This window comes from Stegodyphus dumicola, chromosome 8, assembly GCF_044657685.1.
Source record: "Stegodyphus dumicola isolate Sdum_Otavi_A_Nest chromosome 8, ASM4465768v1".
In the NCBI taxonomy this organism is placed as follows: domain Eukaryota; kingdom Metazoa; phylum Arthropoda; class Arachnida; order Araneae; family Eresidae; genus Stegodyphus; species Stegodyphus dumicola.
The window spans coordinates 58,292,821-58,307,682 of NC_140775.1; the positions used below are offsets into that span (position 1 = coordinate 58,292,821).

Genomic DNA, 14,862 nt, shown 5'->3' on the forward strand with positions numbered 1-14,862 from the left:
TTTAACGACAATCGATTTGAGAACTACCTTTGGACTTGGTATCGGACTAATTTTGAAATTTTGAAAATATTTTTTTAAAAAATACTTTCAAAATTTCTTAAAGAATTTCTTCAAACAGGAGAAAATGGGTGATAAGAAAGTAGAATTAGCTACAGTAGGTGGTTACTTTTGCATATCATACTATTTGCCATAACCATAGCCTTAGGCCTATGAATTGTCCGTCCAAGCTGCTTCAAGTGACATTTGAACCTAAATTTACATGTGCGTGAACAAGGGCTGAAGCAATAATACTAAATGTTTTCATGCGTTAGGCTTTAAGAGCTTTCCACAGTTATTTGGCAAAATGTTCATTTGTTTCAATCTTAACTAATGCGTCCAATCACAAGGAAACATTTTCCAGTACTTGTTAGATTTATAGACAGGAGTTATGGAGTTTGAGTAAAATTTTTAGAATTTAAATTCTCTAATTTTGACAAAAAATAAAGTGAAACATCTCATATTGTAGGCAACTCTTTAATTACCTATCTTCAAGAAAATAATTTAAAATAAAAATCTACTGATCTTTGTGCCGCTTATACAAATTTTAACATTGGAGTATCTAACAAACGCTCAAAAAAATTTTTTTTGTTAAACTGAAACGAAGCTTTAACCATGATTTAACTGTAGTCAAATGTAAAGCACACATTATCCATAACACTATAAAAGCATAAAAAAATATTGTAATTGTTAAAAAATAAGATGTGCTCAGTTCAGAGCTGAATGAAAATAACTCTTAAATTGTCAGAGTTTTCTTTTTGTCTTCTCGGCATTAATGCTGCAACTGTTCGATTATTTAATATTCTGAACAGTTTTTGGACTAGTGATATGACACAGCTTAAACTGGACGTATGAAAACTGAAGGATATGTTAATTACCTATATAAATTTTGATGAAAATTTCGCGGACTTTTATAAGAAAATCAAAAAATACAAAGGATTTCTAAGAAATATTCATCTTCAGAGAAGTGAAGGCTACTTCATCAAAATAATTTAGAATCATTACAAATTTATTATTTTGTTTAAAAATGAATACTGCTCTTTACTTATTTTTTAAAACGATAATATATATTATTTTTCAAAATAAAACAAAAACCTTTTTATTTTGACATATATACATATATAATTAGAAAACTTATTGATATACTATCTCAGGAACGGAAAATCAACTAAAACCATGACTGCAATAGAGGTCTAAATAATACTAATTTTAAAATATAATTAAAATACAGACTAAAAAAGTTTTTTCTTACAGTAATTCATGGTTTTAATTTAATTTCTGTTCCTTGAAGATAGTATAATAATAAGTTTTCTAATTATAAATTATTTGCAGCTTTAGGGCAGGGTTTTAGGCTTATTAATTTACTCATAATTACTTTTATTTAGAATTTATATATATATATGTATAGAAAGAGAGCGAGAGAGACCTACATACCGCCTTCACCACAATAAGAATAAAATAATTTATTTGTAAAAAAAAAAATATTTAAAATATTATATATATAGCCTCTCGAATTCCCGAACTTCGAAATCTGGTCACCTTACTAAGAGGGATATATCTGTTCCACAACTCACAAGTTGCTATTCAGTATGTACCTGTGCTTTACGTTTTTCTGCATCATTTGAAAATATGCAGCGAAGTTCGATAAAAAGAGTAAACATTTCACATATTTCATTTAGCATTCTCCCAACGCAGAATAGGAGTCATATGAAATTTCTTTATTAAAAATATTCCCTTTTTTTATTAAAATTACATATGTTATTAAAGCGCAATAAAATTTTCTTTACCCTTAAAACTTATTAATCTAGAAGTTTTGAAAGGAAGTATTTAAATGACAAATGATATATGAATCAATTTCATTTCTGCTTCGCAATAAAGTTTGAAATCTACTGCTTCATAAAAATTGAAATAATTGCATTAAAAAATTTTGGTCCATAAATTAGACGCAAAATAAATGTGTTTCTCATGGTGCGGTTTCTTTGGAAGACGTACATCTACCTTCTGCAAAATTTTGAGATCGTCATTATCTTGCAAATATATGTGAAAAGTTTTGTGTAATCAAATATACGTCTTACGGTCGATATGATTAATCGGTTGTTATTATTAAAAATCAAATAAACCGGTTAAAGTGAATAATTTATGAGATTTGAATTTATGAAAATCACTTGAACTAGTTGTTATTAATAATTTTTAGTAAAGGACGGTAGATGTAGTAAATTTCAACACGTTCTTTTTGAGATTTACCATTATGCATTCGCACAATTTTCCTTTGCCTACTCCTCACTTTTGGGCAACCGTATGAAAACTGTTGCGAAGACAAGAGTTTGTTTTCCATTCTTGGAAACAGCTAAATAAAACCAGTTGATGGTTTATTTTAGATGAGGGCTTCCTCATTTTTTGAGACGTTCACAAATATTTCGCCTTCAGCAGTTTCAATTGTACTTGTTGCTGATGTTCGATTATTCTACTTGCAAATGCTTTGCGACTTTTCTAGTTGCTAGTTGCTTGTAGTGTTAATCTGATGTTACTTTTATTATCAGTTGCTAATAATTATCAAAACATAATTTTGTAAGAATTGGTCTTAGTGAAAAACTCATTATTACTTATTACTCATTTATGGAGGTGAACTTTCAAATAATTTATGAGATTCATATTGCAGCTGGCCAAGTAAGGCTAAATAAAATGATGAAAGAGTTAATAAAATGTATAAGAACATTACTGTCAAGCTTATGATTATATATTTAAATCGTTGTGAACCTTGTCAAGAAAAGGTTCCAAGAAATAGTCTTATCGTTGAACCAATTAAAAAACAACGAATTCAGTTCGAAATGCCAGGTTGTATTCATCGACGTACAATCACAAGCTCACCGAAACTTTAATTATTATGGTTTGTCAAGACTCTTGAGTTAAATTTATTCCATTAGGAAAGTTAAAAGCAAACCAAACCAAGGAAGTTAGTTATCATCTAATGCAGTAGTCTCCAAAGTGGGGTAAGGGAAGTGATACTTGAGAATACGCCAAAGAAGTAGGCTCATCACTTGCGAATGTATGATCACATATCACGTAAATGCAAGATTCTCCCACTGATCGTTGTGCCTGTAATTCTGACATTCTCACTTGCACTCAAAAGTTTCCGTAGGAAACCAAGATATATGGAGTCGCAAAGGTCATTTGAAAGATCAAACCAAGACTTTGAAAACGTGACTTGAAGCTGAACCGGGACAAGGGTGAGGCAAGTGAACGGCTAAATGGGGCACCACATTAGCTGCAAAAGTTTGATTATTAACTTACACTTTTTAAAAGTATCGAAAATCACCATTTTTTAAGTTGCGCATTTAAAGCGATAAAATGGGTACCATATTCTTCAGCACTTGTGCACAAAAATTATACGCTTAGTATAAGGTTTGATCTAATATCGAATCCCAACGAATGGGTTTGGCTGCATGAAAGATTTCGTGGTCTCTCCCATATGTAATGGAAATAAAAGCTAGCTTCTGCTACAAATTCGTCCATGAAGGAATCCTTCTACTTAGAAAAGTAATCCTCGTATGTTTTGTGTATTTATTATACAACTAAACATAACAGAATAAATATCTCTTTTTCACAAACAAATGAGGGAAACTATTCTTGTGAAATATAAAAGTTGAGCTTTAAAAGGAAATAAAACAACAGAATATAAAAGAAGGGAAAAAGAAATGTTTATAAATCAGATTGTCAATAATCAGTTAAAAAAAGAACAAATTTTGTCTGAAAAATACTTTTTCAGAGTAAAAATGAAAGAAATTACAGGTATTTTAGTTTCAGAACTAAAACAGCGATATTAAAACATAAACGCGATATATTCCATTTTCAGTTTCTAACTGATGGAAAATTACTGTCACTGGATTTGAGTATTTTGAAATTGAACGACTTAGCATTTAAATATCAATTTGACGAAAATGCTTCAAATATTCCATCAGAAATATCTAGTTTTAAAAACCATGCCATTTCAATAACTCTGGTAGCTAAAGCAAATTCAGACCCTTTAAAGGTAATTCAGGAATGCAATTTAGTTCAGTCGCAACTAAAATTCGAAATTGCGATAAGAATATTTTTAACGATGCCTTTCAAACGTTTGGGTGAAAAACGCTTAAAAAACTTTAAAAAAGCCCTTTCCCCCTTCTCTAAAAAACATTCAAATATCGCTGTGTAGAAGAACATAAATTAAATAATGAAGTAGGTTTCGAAAATAATTATTAATAATTTTATTTCATTAAAAGCAATGAAAATTAAGACCTTCAGTATTAATAAAGAGCTAGTTTATTAAGGTAATACTTTTTATACTAATTGTAGTACTATTTACATTATTTAAATACTACTTGCCATTTATGAAAAAAGTAATTTTTCATATTTTTAATTAAAAATTCTAAATCATTATTTGTATTAATTTTCTGAATACATCAACTTATTATTAAAAATATGATGCGGGTTATGGTATGATTTTGTACAGTTACCTTCACTGAATACAGATATGTACGGTTATATTTAATGTGATTGTACCTAGGGTCGAGCATTTACTTCTTTGACTCAGGCGAAAATATATCTAAACACTGCTCTGGTTCGAAGCAAACAATACGAAGAAATGGTCAGAAGGAATAAAATTCATTCAGTTTACGAAAAATTGAGCACATCACTCTGAAATAAATCGCAACTCATATGATTCTATATTTGGCTGTGAATTCTCCATGATAATCTCCTTTTCCTTGTACAGAAGCTCTCGTATATTCTGCATTGATCAATTAACCAATCAACGGATCAAACAGAACGTGTATTAATCAACCTTTCTAAATGCATTGTAATTAAGCATGTACTAGTATAAAGCATGACAATAAGTTTGATAAGTTAGAAATTAGTGCAATATGAGTAAATAAAAGCCCAAACGAAAAGGTATGTGTAGAGTAATAAATATAAAGCAAACATCAGTTACTCATGTTTTTAAGCTTTGTTAAAGGTGGCATAATATTTATATTTCCCTTATATAAAAAGAAAGTTTAAACTACATTATTGTTATATCTTTTCGGGATACTGTTATTAGGTGCTCATCTAGTTTATTAATTATTCCTGTTTTTTTGCATATCTTTTACTTGACGAAGTCATTTCCATGATTTACTATTTCCTTACAAATTTAACTTTAAAAGTCTCTCGGTTTTCAATTGCTAATAGTTTTACAATAGGAGCGGAACTTGTGTTTTCTCAACATCATATATTGAATTGTAATAAAATTTTCTGTTTATTTTAATTTTACATCACAAACTTGTGACGTTTAATATATCAGTGGTGAAAGATTATATTTTCAATTTTCTTAAAAAATTAAATAACTAATCATGTTAATTCCACATTTAAATCATGCTTTAAAACGTAATTTAATTAAAAATAGAATTGCCTTTTTTTTTTCATTTTAGTATGAATTTAATGAATTTTGACAGTTATATTCACATATATTTTTACACTAAGTAATACTCTATACTTTAAAGCAAATGTTTACGCAAAATTTAATATTCTTAGTTTTGTGCGGCTAGAATTTTCAACATATAAACATAAGTATTTTTGTAATTTGAGTTTTAATGTAATTAGCAAATGTGAAAATATATTCTCAAATTTTATCTATCTTTCTTTATGTCTTGCAATTTAATTGTTACTCAGCTGTTTTAAAACCAAACAAGTAATATAAACAATAAATAACAGCTTGAAAGTTAATTTCCAAAATTAGTGTTGAATTTAATGAAATATTATTTATAATTAAAAAAAAATAAAAAAAAATGGGACAGTGCTCCCGTTCTACTGGGCCGATTGACAAAATTCAAACTGCGTTTTTTATGTCTCGAAAGCGCGACTTAGGATATATATTAGATTTATATATAACACTCTTCTAACATAGGTAGTTTGACACAAAATCGGACTTTTTCTGAAATAACATACCAATTTTTTTCCATATTTCGATTCTACGATTCAAATTATGCCAGAATGCCAAGTTTTGTAAAACTCGTACGAGTAGTTTTTAAAATATTAGCTCTCAAACTTTTAGCTCCTCAATGTTAATTGAATTTGGCAAATATTTATTAATATCTCTTTTTTTTTTATTAAACTTTTTTAACTTTTCCTTTCACATTTCAAAATTTAGGTTCATTCCAAATAAAATTTACCCATTTTTTGTTTTATTTTTTTAATTTCTATTTTTAAATAATTTTTATTAATTTTTCGAAAATATTTTTGAATTATAACCTATAACATTGTTACCATCATCTTAAAGTAGGTTTATTTCTAGGCATACCTGCAAAAAATTAGCCTTTTTTATTCAAAAGTTTTTAAGATATACACGAATTTACATATTTTCGCGTTTTGAAATTTGGCATCTTTTTTTTTGAGCGATAATAACGCCAAATGTGCTTTATGGATTTTTTTTTACAGTAAATTGCCACAGCTATTTTTAACCCTAAATTTCAAATAAAATTTTACGGACAATTAATTATATGTAATTTTTCCCCTCAATGATGCGTAATAAATATTTATTAATACTATATGAAAATTTAATTAAAAAATTATGATTTTTAATAATAGATGATATTATTCAAATTTTTTAACTATTTTTTAAACTTCTCTCTTTCTTCCTTTTTTAAAAAAATCTGATGTGTACAGCACATGACTTCCTTGTACGGAATATTTATTTATACGCATTTTTTCTTGACTTTCATTTAAACTTATTGGATTGAATTAACTGATCTACTTCGTCGACAGCGCATAAACCACAATAGAATAAATGCACTCTTTAAAATTCACTATATTTGCATACTATTGCGACACTCTAGTTCACTTAATATTTCGTACATATTATAACTCAGAATGCACAAAATTTATATCATTTGAAGAATTATCTTATCGTTGTCACATGTTCTATTCAAATACTATAATAAAGCTAGAACTATGTATAAAAGAAATTAACCAAACAAAACAAAAAAGAAAGTTTTTCACAGATGACTTAGTATTTCTCATTCAATTAATTCGGTTCTCATTTCGCGACAAGGCAAAAATGCATAAAAACTCAAAATATCAGTATTAAAAATTACGAAGGAAATTTTAAACACTTATTTTCTCGAAAAAATTCCAGAAAGGATTAAGCATGATTTAATTCGCAATAATAAATGAAGGCGTTATCTTTGTTGTTGCGAAGCTTAGTCTCTCTAAATTGGCAACAAATCTACTATTCTGCTGTTTCAAATGTAAACAAATATGGCCGCCATGTTACTAAAAATTTAACCGCACTTAAACAGCTTTTAAATTGTTGATAATTGTACAAATATTGCTTCCAGATTTACGAAAGGCATAAAACCCTTAACCGGAAGATAAGAACAACATAATTTAATCATTTTTAAAGCAAAAAATGTACAATTTACAAGCATATAAGAGTAAAGAACCTGAGATCACTGAGCCGAGTAACAGAGTGGATATATATATAGTATATAAATATATTTATATACGTTTGATGCGGCCGATGACAACCAAAATACGAGGTTCACATCTACATGTTACAGCAGTCCTATATAAAAAATGTCAACGTTCTGAGGCTACTCGTTTTTGAGTTATTCGAGATACGTACATACGTACGTACGTACCTACGTTCCTACAGACGCAACGAAAAATTCTCTTCAGAATTCATTTTAAAGCAGTTTTATAATTTTTTTCAGGAAAAAAGTGTTTTATTCTGTCCTTACGTACAGATATCACGGAAATACATCGTTAAATTGCATTTGAAAGAGGTCAAAACGTGATATTTTCGTTGAAATATGCTGCCTGAAACTTTTCGCGATTACAATACTTCCTTTTTACTTCGTACAAGGAAGTAAAAATATTTGTAAGAGTAAATGTTTATCTTTGGCGTTTTATCGTTTGCTACTTTACTTTAACTTCGTTTAAATCGAATTGTTTAAAACTGAGAACTTTCGTTTGATGTTTATTTGGATTTTATGAAAATATTTTATGAAGTTAACTGCATAATTTATTTCTAAGCAAGCTGTTGCTTATGAAGTGGCTGAATGAGCGGCTGATACTATCATCCATATTTTTAAAGCACGGTATATTTTTAAAGAAACATAAGATTTAGAATAATCATTTTTATAAAAGTCAAATTATGATATAAACATACAACCCTCTAGAGACCGAATTAATGGAAGTTCAATGGTTATGTAGAAATGGTCTGCAGCTACTTAATGGCTGAATAAGTCAGCAGATTATGTGAAAAAGTAAGAATAATTATATATACGACACCCAACATTCTATAATCAATTAACAACGAGGGTAACAATGTTTATTAAATGAATTTAAGAAGTTTTTAAACATAAAAAATCGACTCATTTTTTATCCTAAAACGTATTTTTATGCGTAACGTATTTTCATTATACCCTTAAAATTCTAATTTAGAATGTAATTGTCAAGAACTGAATTCTAATCATCAGTAATTTAATAAGTAATTTACGGTTATTAATAAATCCTTCTTATAAAGTAATTGCAGATATTTCAAAAAGCTTTCTGTCTGAATGAAAATATTTTTCTATGCAAATATTTCTAATTTTATATTAATCAGGATTGCAAAAGATATTAGTTATTTACACTTCAATTCTTACCGTCAGCTCTAGTAGAAGTTACAAATCAGTTATATTTAATTAAGGAATGACCATATAAGTTTAGAAACAGCGTACCTTAACAGCAATTCAATTATTGGCGCCGTGTCTTTCATGTTACTCCCGACTGGCAAGCTACATGATTTTTAATGAGCATTCGGGTTTTGCTAGTAATTTCACTTGGAAATCGCGCTTAAACTAGGTTAGCTGGTTATTTGTACATAGAAAGAATATGGGAGCTATTTGGTTAAGATGCTTTCATAGAGAACCTTTGTAAAGAGAACCTAGAAAACTACGAATACCAACTATGCAGCTGGATTAGACTTCGAAACAAACAATTAGTATTTAACAATCTTCAAATGCTAGGGAACTGGTGAGGCTCCAATTAAATGTCCAATTTAATATTTTATTTGTAAATAGTTAAAATATTGTTGTATTGTTAGACATAAAAAGCAGAATTTAAGTTTTGCTAACTCGTTAGTAATTTACCAAACCGTAGTGCAAATGAATACTCAGTTTCTTTTGCAATAATTGTATTCACTTAATATTCTTAGAATACGAGCTAAAGAAGGAATGTTCTCGGAGGATTGAAGAAGTGTTTAAATCCGGTGATATTAAGTTTGTCTTGCAAGCTCAGGATCAAAACGATTCTGCAGTTGCCCGAGTAGTTGACTTGTAAATGGCTGTGAATTAAGCAGATGACTTTTAATCTTACCTTAGTCAGTCCGAAAACGTATTCCAAATGTTTTGTATTGCATGACAATGCATCTTTTCATTATTCAATAACCAATCGGAGAATAGTTTGTGTTCCGAAAATAAGTATGTGTACTCAATCGTCCTGCATGTTCTTCAAATTTGTCTTCTTGTGTTTTTTTTTTCTTTCCCAAAAACTAAAGTTGCCTCTCAAAGGAAAGTTGTTTTACATTGAAGAGACAAAAGGAGTATGATATCTTCTTTAAAAGGCATGTCAAAAACAGATCTCTACAAGCCTTCTCTTCCATTACATGTTGTGAATTCAAACAAAACGTTGCATCAGCGTAAATTCTATAAACTATTTTTATTACACTCTGAATACTTAATTAACATATAGTATAGTGAATATATATACTAAGCCTTTTACTTTTCTTTTTATGACCATTTCAAAGTGGAACTTTAACCACCATGTAAATTAAACTTTAAAAGTTTGACAGTTTGGTTCAAGTCCCAGCTTTAAAAACATATATAAATATAAATTTTTATATTAATTCTCTTAGAAAAAATGTTTTAAGAAGCTAATCTCTCTCTCGCGTTATAGATTGTATAAAAAACATGATCTTTAATATGATTTAGATTGTTTCAGCCGATATAAGAATCGGGTCACATGGTGGTACAGAATAAACACTGCTGGACAGTTTTATTTCTTTGACATTTAGCAAAAAAAAAACGTTTAATTAAAATATTTATCCTTTGGACTTCGCTTTAAACTAGTTAAAATGACTAGAAAATGAAAAGCTGTCTTCAGCTGAAACGCAATTCATGTAATTGATATTTTAAAAACATTGACAAGAATGCAAAATTTGTGGAAGTCTAGCAATAAAAAAATCTTAATTTTCTTGTGTGAGCACTGAAAATAACTGTAGAAAGAAAGAAGAAAATTAGGGAGAAAAGTAAGCAAAAATTTGCAAGGAAATTTGGTTGTCAGACATACCAAGATGTTTCAAAAAGTTGGACGCTTTTGAATATACTTTCAGGATACTTCAAAGAATTGTGTTCAAAGAGAAAACACTTGTACACCAGAAAATACCATCAACTGAGCTTATGGGGTTAACAGAAAAGACAAAAACGATACCATTGCAGATTAAAGTGAAGAGCGACTGGTTTTAGACTATATGGTTGTATAAATTTAAATTACTTTATAGAACATGATATCGTATCATAAACGAAGAATTCCATGATTTCTCAGTCGAATTATTTGAAGATTCAGGAGTTTATCCAGTGATGTATGTGGATGTCACCTAAACACATTTTTTTCCTCCTGATGAAACAGCGGCCGAGCGGTAATTAAATAAACCAAAACCTCTTGATGAAACCAGTCTTTCCTTTCGTCTCATACCTTCAAAATGCTTAGCTTCTAATGACTGATAAAGGCTCTGACCAAATACTGATGAAATGGATTGAATTGGATTATTAAGTTACGGCAAAACAGGGCTATCTGCCTAAAAGGAAGGATGCCTTCCTGAAGAACTTTCTAAGGGAAACCAGCTGGCGTACACGTTACACATGCGAAAATCCACGAAAACGCCCATGCAACCAGATGCAACCATCCCGTTTACCGGGATTCGAACCCCGGAGTGAACTACCAGTGTTCAGCGACTTTACCGCTCGGCCGTTTGTGTGCCTTTATGAAATGGAAGGCGATAATTTTATTTAAAATGATTGTCAGAAATAACAAGACTTTTCGAAACGTTGGATGCTTTTTAATATACTTGCAGAATGCCTAAAGAAAAAAAGCAAGAATGAAGCAGAATGCCTGAAGAAAAAGAGAAGAAAAAATAATTTTTTGCGTAAAATTTAGTATTTGCATTTTTTTAATTGACAATTTTTTAATCTTATGATGTTTGATTCTTGCGATTTCAAAAATAAAATATCTGACTAAAATATGAATAACATTTTAAGAAACCAAATGTAGGATAAAATTGTGTAAAGCAATGCGCACAATGATAAAACTGTTTAAAGCAGTGTATGCAAGTCATCCTAAGTTAGAATGTTGGTTATACATCTCTCTTATTTATATATATCTTTTCTGAACGGAACATTGAAAGGCGTGTTAATTGTGCTTTACTGTATTTTCTCTTTTAATATAATATATGCAGTTTTCAAACGCATCGTAGTCTGGGTTACAAAGTTTCCTTCCGAAAGAGACGCAATTCAAATAAATAAAATCAAATTCTGGAAAATTTATATTAATAAATATATTTAAAATGCTCAGTTCGAATGAATAAATAGGAAATATGAAAATAATTATCTGAAGAGACAATGCGACACTAGCAATTAAAATAAAAGTCTAAAAATTTAAAAATTACCTAAAATAGTAACTATGACTAAAAATATAGTATAAAGAAAACTATTTGAAAAATATAAACAGTGCACCTTTGATTTAAACTACGCAGTTCAAATGAGTAAATAGAAATTTTTAAAACAGTTATTCGAAAGAAACCATGCAACTTAAACAATTAAAATGAAATTCGAAAAAAAAAAATTGCTAAAATTAATAACAATTATAATTAAAAATATAATATAAAGAACATTATTTGAAAGAAGGAACGATTGGATCTTTTTTTCCTCTTACGGACTACGTAAAAATGGAAATGAAAATAGGTTGCCACATATTAAGAAGTTCGCCAAGTGAGCTAATTTTGACGCAAACTGAATAAAAAGCGCCAACATAAATTGTTGAATTTCTCCGCAAATTTCGCACCAAATTTTATAAAATTTAATATTTAGGCATAATTTGAGTCGTAGAATCGAAATATGGAAAAAGTTGGTATGTTATTTCAGAAAAAGTCCGATTTCGTGTCAAAATAACTATGTTAGAGTAGAGCTATATATAAATCTAATATATATCCTAAGTCGAGCTTTTGAGACATGAAGAACGCAGTTTGAATTTCGTCAATCGGCCCAGTAGAACGGGAGATATAGAACTGTCCCATTTTTTTTAGTAGTGTACATGTATTTTAGGTAATTTAAGCAATAAAATATGAATATTTGTTTCAGAATGGAAGGGGCTAATTTGTTCTAAGTATCTCAATTTAAACAAGTGTTAATGATGGCAATGAAGAATTTGTGACTTCAAAATTTTACATTTTCTACTGAAAGAATTTTCTAATTGTGCATTCACACATTTTTAAGTACATATAAAATGAAACAGAAATCGCCAAAGAAAAATCATAGTTGAATTACTGAAATACAGAAATAAGAAATATTTCGTAACTACCTGATGTTCTGCTATACGTTAGTGAGATCAAAACAAATTTCATTCTTTTTTTTACAAACTATTAACAATATTTTAATTTTTCACCGCTTAATTTATTGATTTGTACAGGAATTATATTTTCGTTACACATGTTATCTCAATGCAAGTAATAAATTTATTGTAAATTAAAATTTTTTCATATAATTTCTGACATGTCTGTACTAAATTATTTCATCACTAAATGAAAAATCATCATTTTTCGTCAATCATGATTTATTTTGTTCCATTTGTGCTACCGAAGAATGGTTTTAAAATTTAAGATTTCTTTCCATAATGAGATTTTAAGTACAAAACTCATAGGAATTAAAAAACCAATGAAATTTCTGTTTATCTGTTATTTCATTATACTTAGTTCCGTTTTAAAATGTAAAAAAAAAAAAAGTTGCATTTAAGAGCAATTATTCACATTGGCACCGTTGATAAGAAATCTCGTAACTGTGTCCTACATCTACATAAATATTTATGGTTGATTAAATAATTTAGTGATACTAACAAAATATAGCAATATTAGAAAATATTAAAAAATGGTATAAAAATGGAAAAATAATACTCATTTTCCAAGTCACATTCTCTGCTACGAAATGTGAACAAGAAATTAACATTTTTAAGCTAAATTTATTTTAGCCGGTATTAATTTATTTTAAAAGTATCAGATAATGATGATATTTTGTAAGCCATTTTTTTTATATCTCTCTTATTTGAAATTTTGCTTCTGTACCATTTTTAACATCTGGTAAAAGTATAAAAGCTAAACTGTTCTAGAATTCCTTTATTCAAAAATACGAAGATGAGTATAAAAACTCTGATAAAAAAAGACAACTTGTGGTTTCACTTAAAAATTACCAGTAATTTACACAGAATAAGTGAATTTTAAAAAAGTACTGAAACACAAATGTTTAAATTTTGAGCTATAACTACTTAACTTCAATTCCGACATTATACGATAATCATAATTGTACTCAGAAGTTAAAAGAAAAGCTCATTCAATATGCAAATCAACTTTCTTTTTATTGCATGCAACCACGTTGCCGCTACGGCACAAATCCAATTACTACCTAGTCTCTCTAAGTTCTGTTTACAAAGTGATACGATGACGAATCGCAGCAGACGTTCCCGAAGCAATGCCAAACGAACACACCAGCACGCATGGTCATACGCACAGAAGTGTGTGTCGGCTGAGCAGATACTCGCAGTTTCAATTAAGAATAGGAAGGGAAAAAATAACTGCCTTATTTACCTTTAGGGCTCTGATTCGTCCTTGCGGATAGCGTATCCGCATCCGCATAGCGGTTCGAGGCCACAGATGATCTTTTAGAACGTCGATCAGGAGAGGAAGCGTAACCGCGGTCCTCCATTTTGCATTTCCCTTACCCCCCTTGATTCTAACCCACTCCCCACTCCATCCGTTTCTATCGATCCGAAATGACTTCGGTCGGCGCATGCGCGGAACTGCCATCTGGTATTTTTTGTATTGGGGGTTGAAAGAGGGAAACTAAAAGAAGCAAGGGAAAAAAACGAGAAATTTTGGATGAGACGCATTTTATGCTTTTGATTTCTCTGGGATTAAAAAGCAAACTTCTTAACTATTTGTTGCGAAATTTTGCGCTCTAAACACGTGGATTAAATACAGGTTTTAAAACGAATTTAGCTTACAGCAAGCAACATTGTATTATGTACTGTTAATTCTCATATATTGCATAGCCGTTAAGCTCCTAAAATGTGTCATGCTACACCAAACAAACAGACACACAACAACTTTATTAGGTTTCAAATTAACAAAACTTTGTTATTTTCCTTGTGAAAGTATCAGTAATATGTTTACTAAAAGCACAGAAGATTTAGCAAATGCATTATTGCATACAACTTAAACAATGCACTATAATTATTTGTTTCTTTAATGCTAAGTACCATAAAACGAACGGAGTTTCTTACTGTTAAGACACGCTCAGGTTTTAAATTTTCTTCTGCAACATCTCTGTTTCTCTGCTCGATAGTTTCAAGACGTCTTTTTTTTTTCATTTATTTCACATTTTTAGACAGCTATTAATATATTTTAATAGCTATCTAAGGAATTTAAGCCATTTATTTAAAATTTAAGCATGAGTTTAAGCTTTTTCTGAATTTTATCTTAAATTTTCTCTTCTTTTAGCGCAATTATCT

The 14,862-nt window shown here is 29.4% G+C and overlaps 1 protein-coding gene across 1 annotated transcript in view; it reads right to left on the bottom strand.

Annotated features, from left to right (window-relative positions):
- The window catches only part of LOC118201421 (uncharacterized), a 426,452-nt gene extending 412,388 nt beyond the window's left edge, over window positions 1–14,064 (bottom strand). Inside the window, exon 1 of the mRNA XM_085821882.1 lies at window positions 13,940–14,064. Within this exon, the coding sequence (XP_085678008.1) occupies window positions 13,940–14,057 (118 nt within the window). The 5' untranslated portion in view covers window positions 14,058–14,064. The remainder of the gene's footprint in view (window positions 1–13,939) is intronic.
- Window positions 14,065–14,862: the final 798 nt, after the last annotated feature.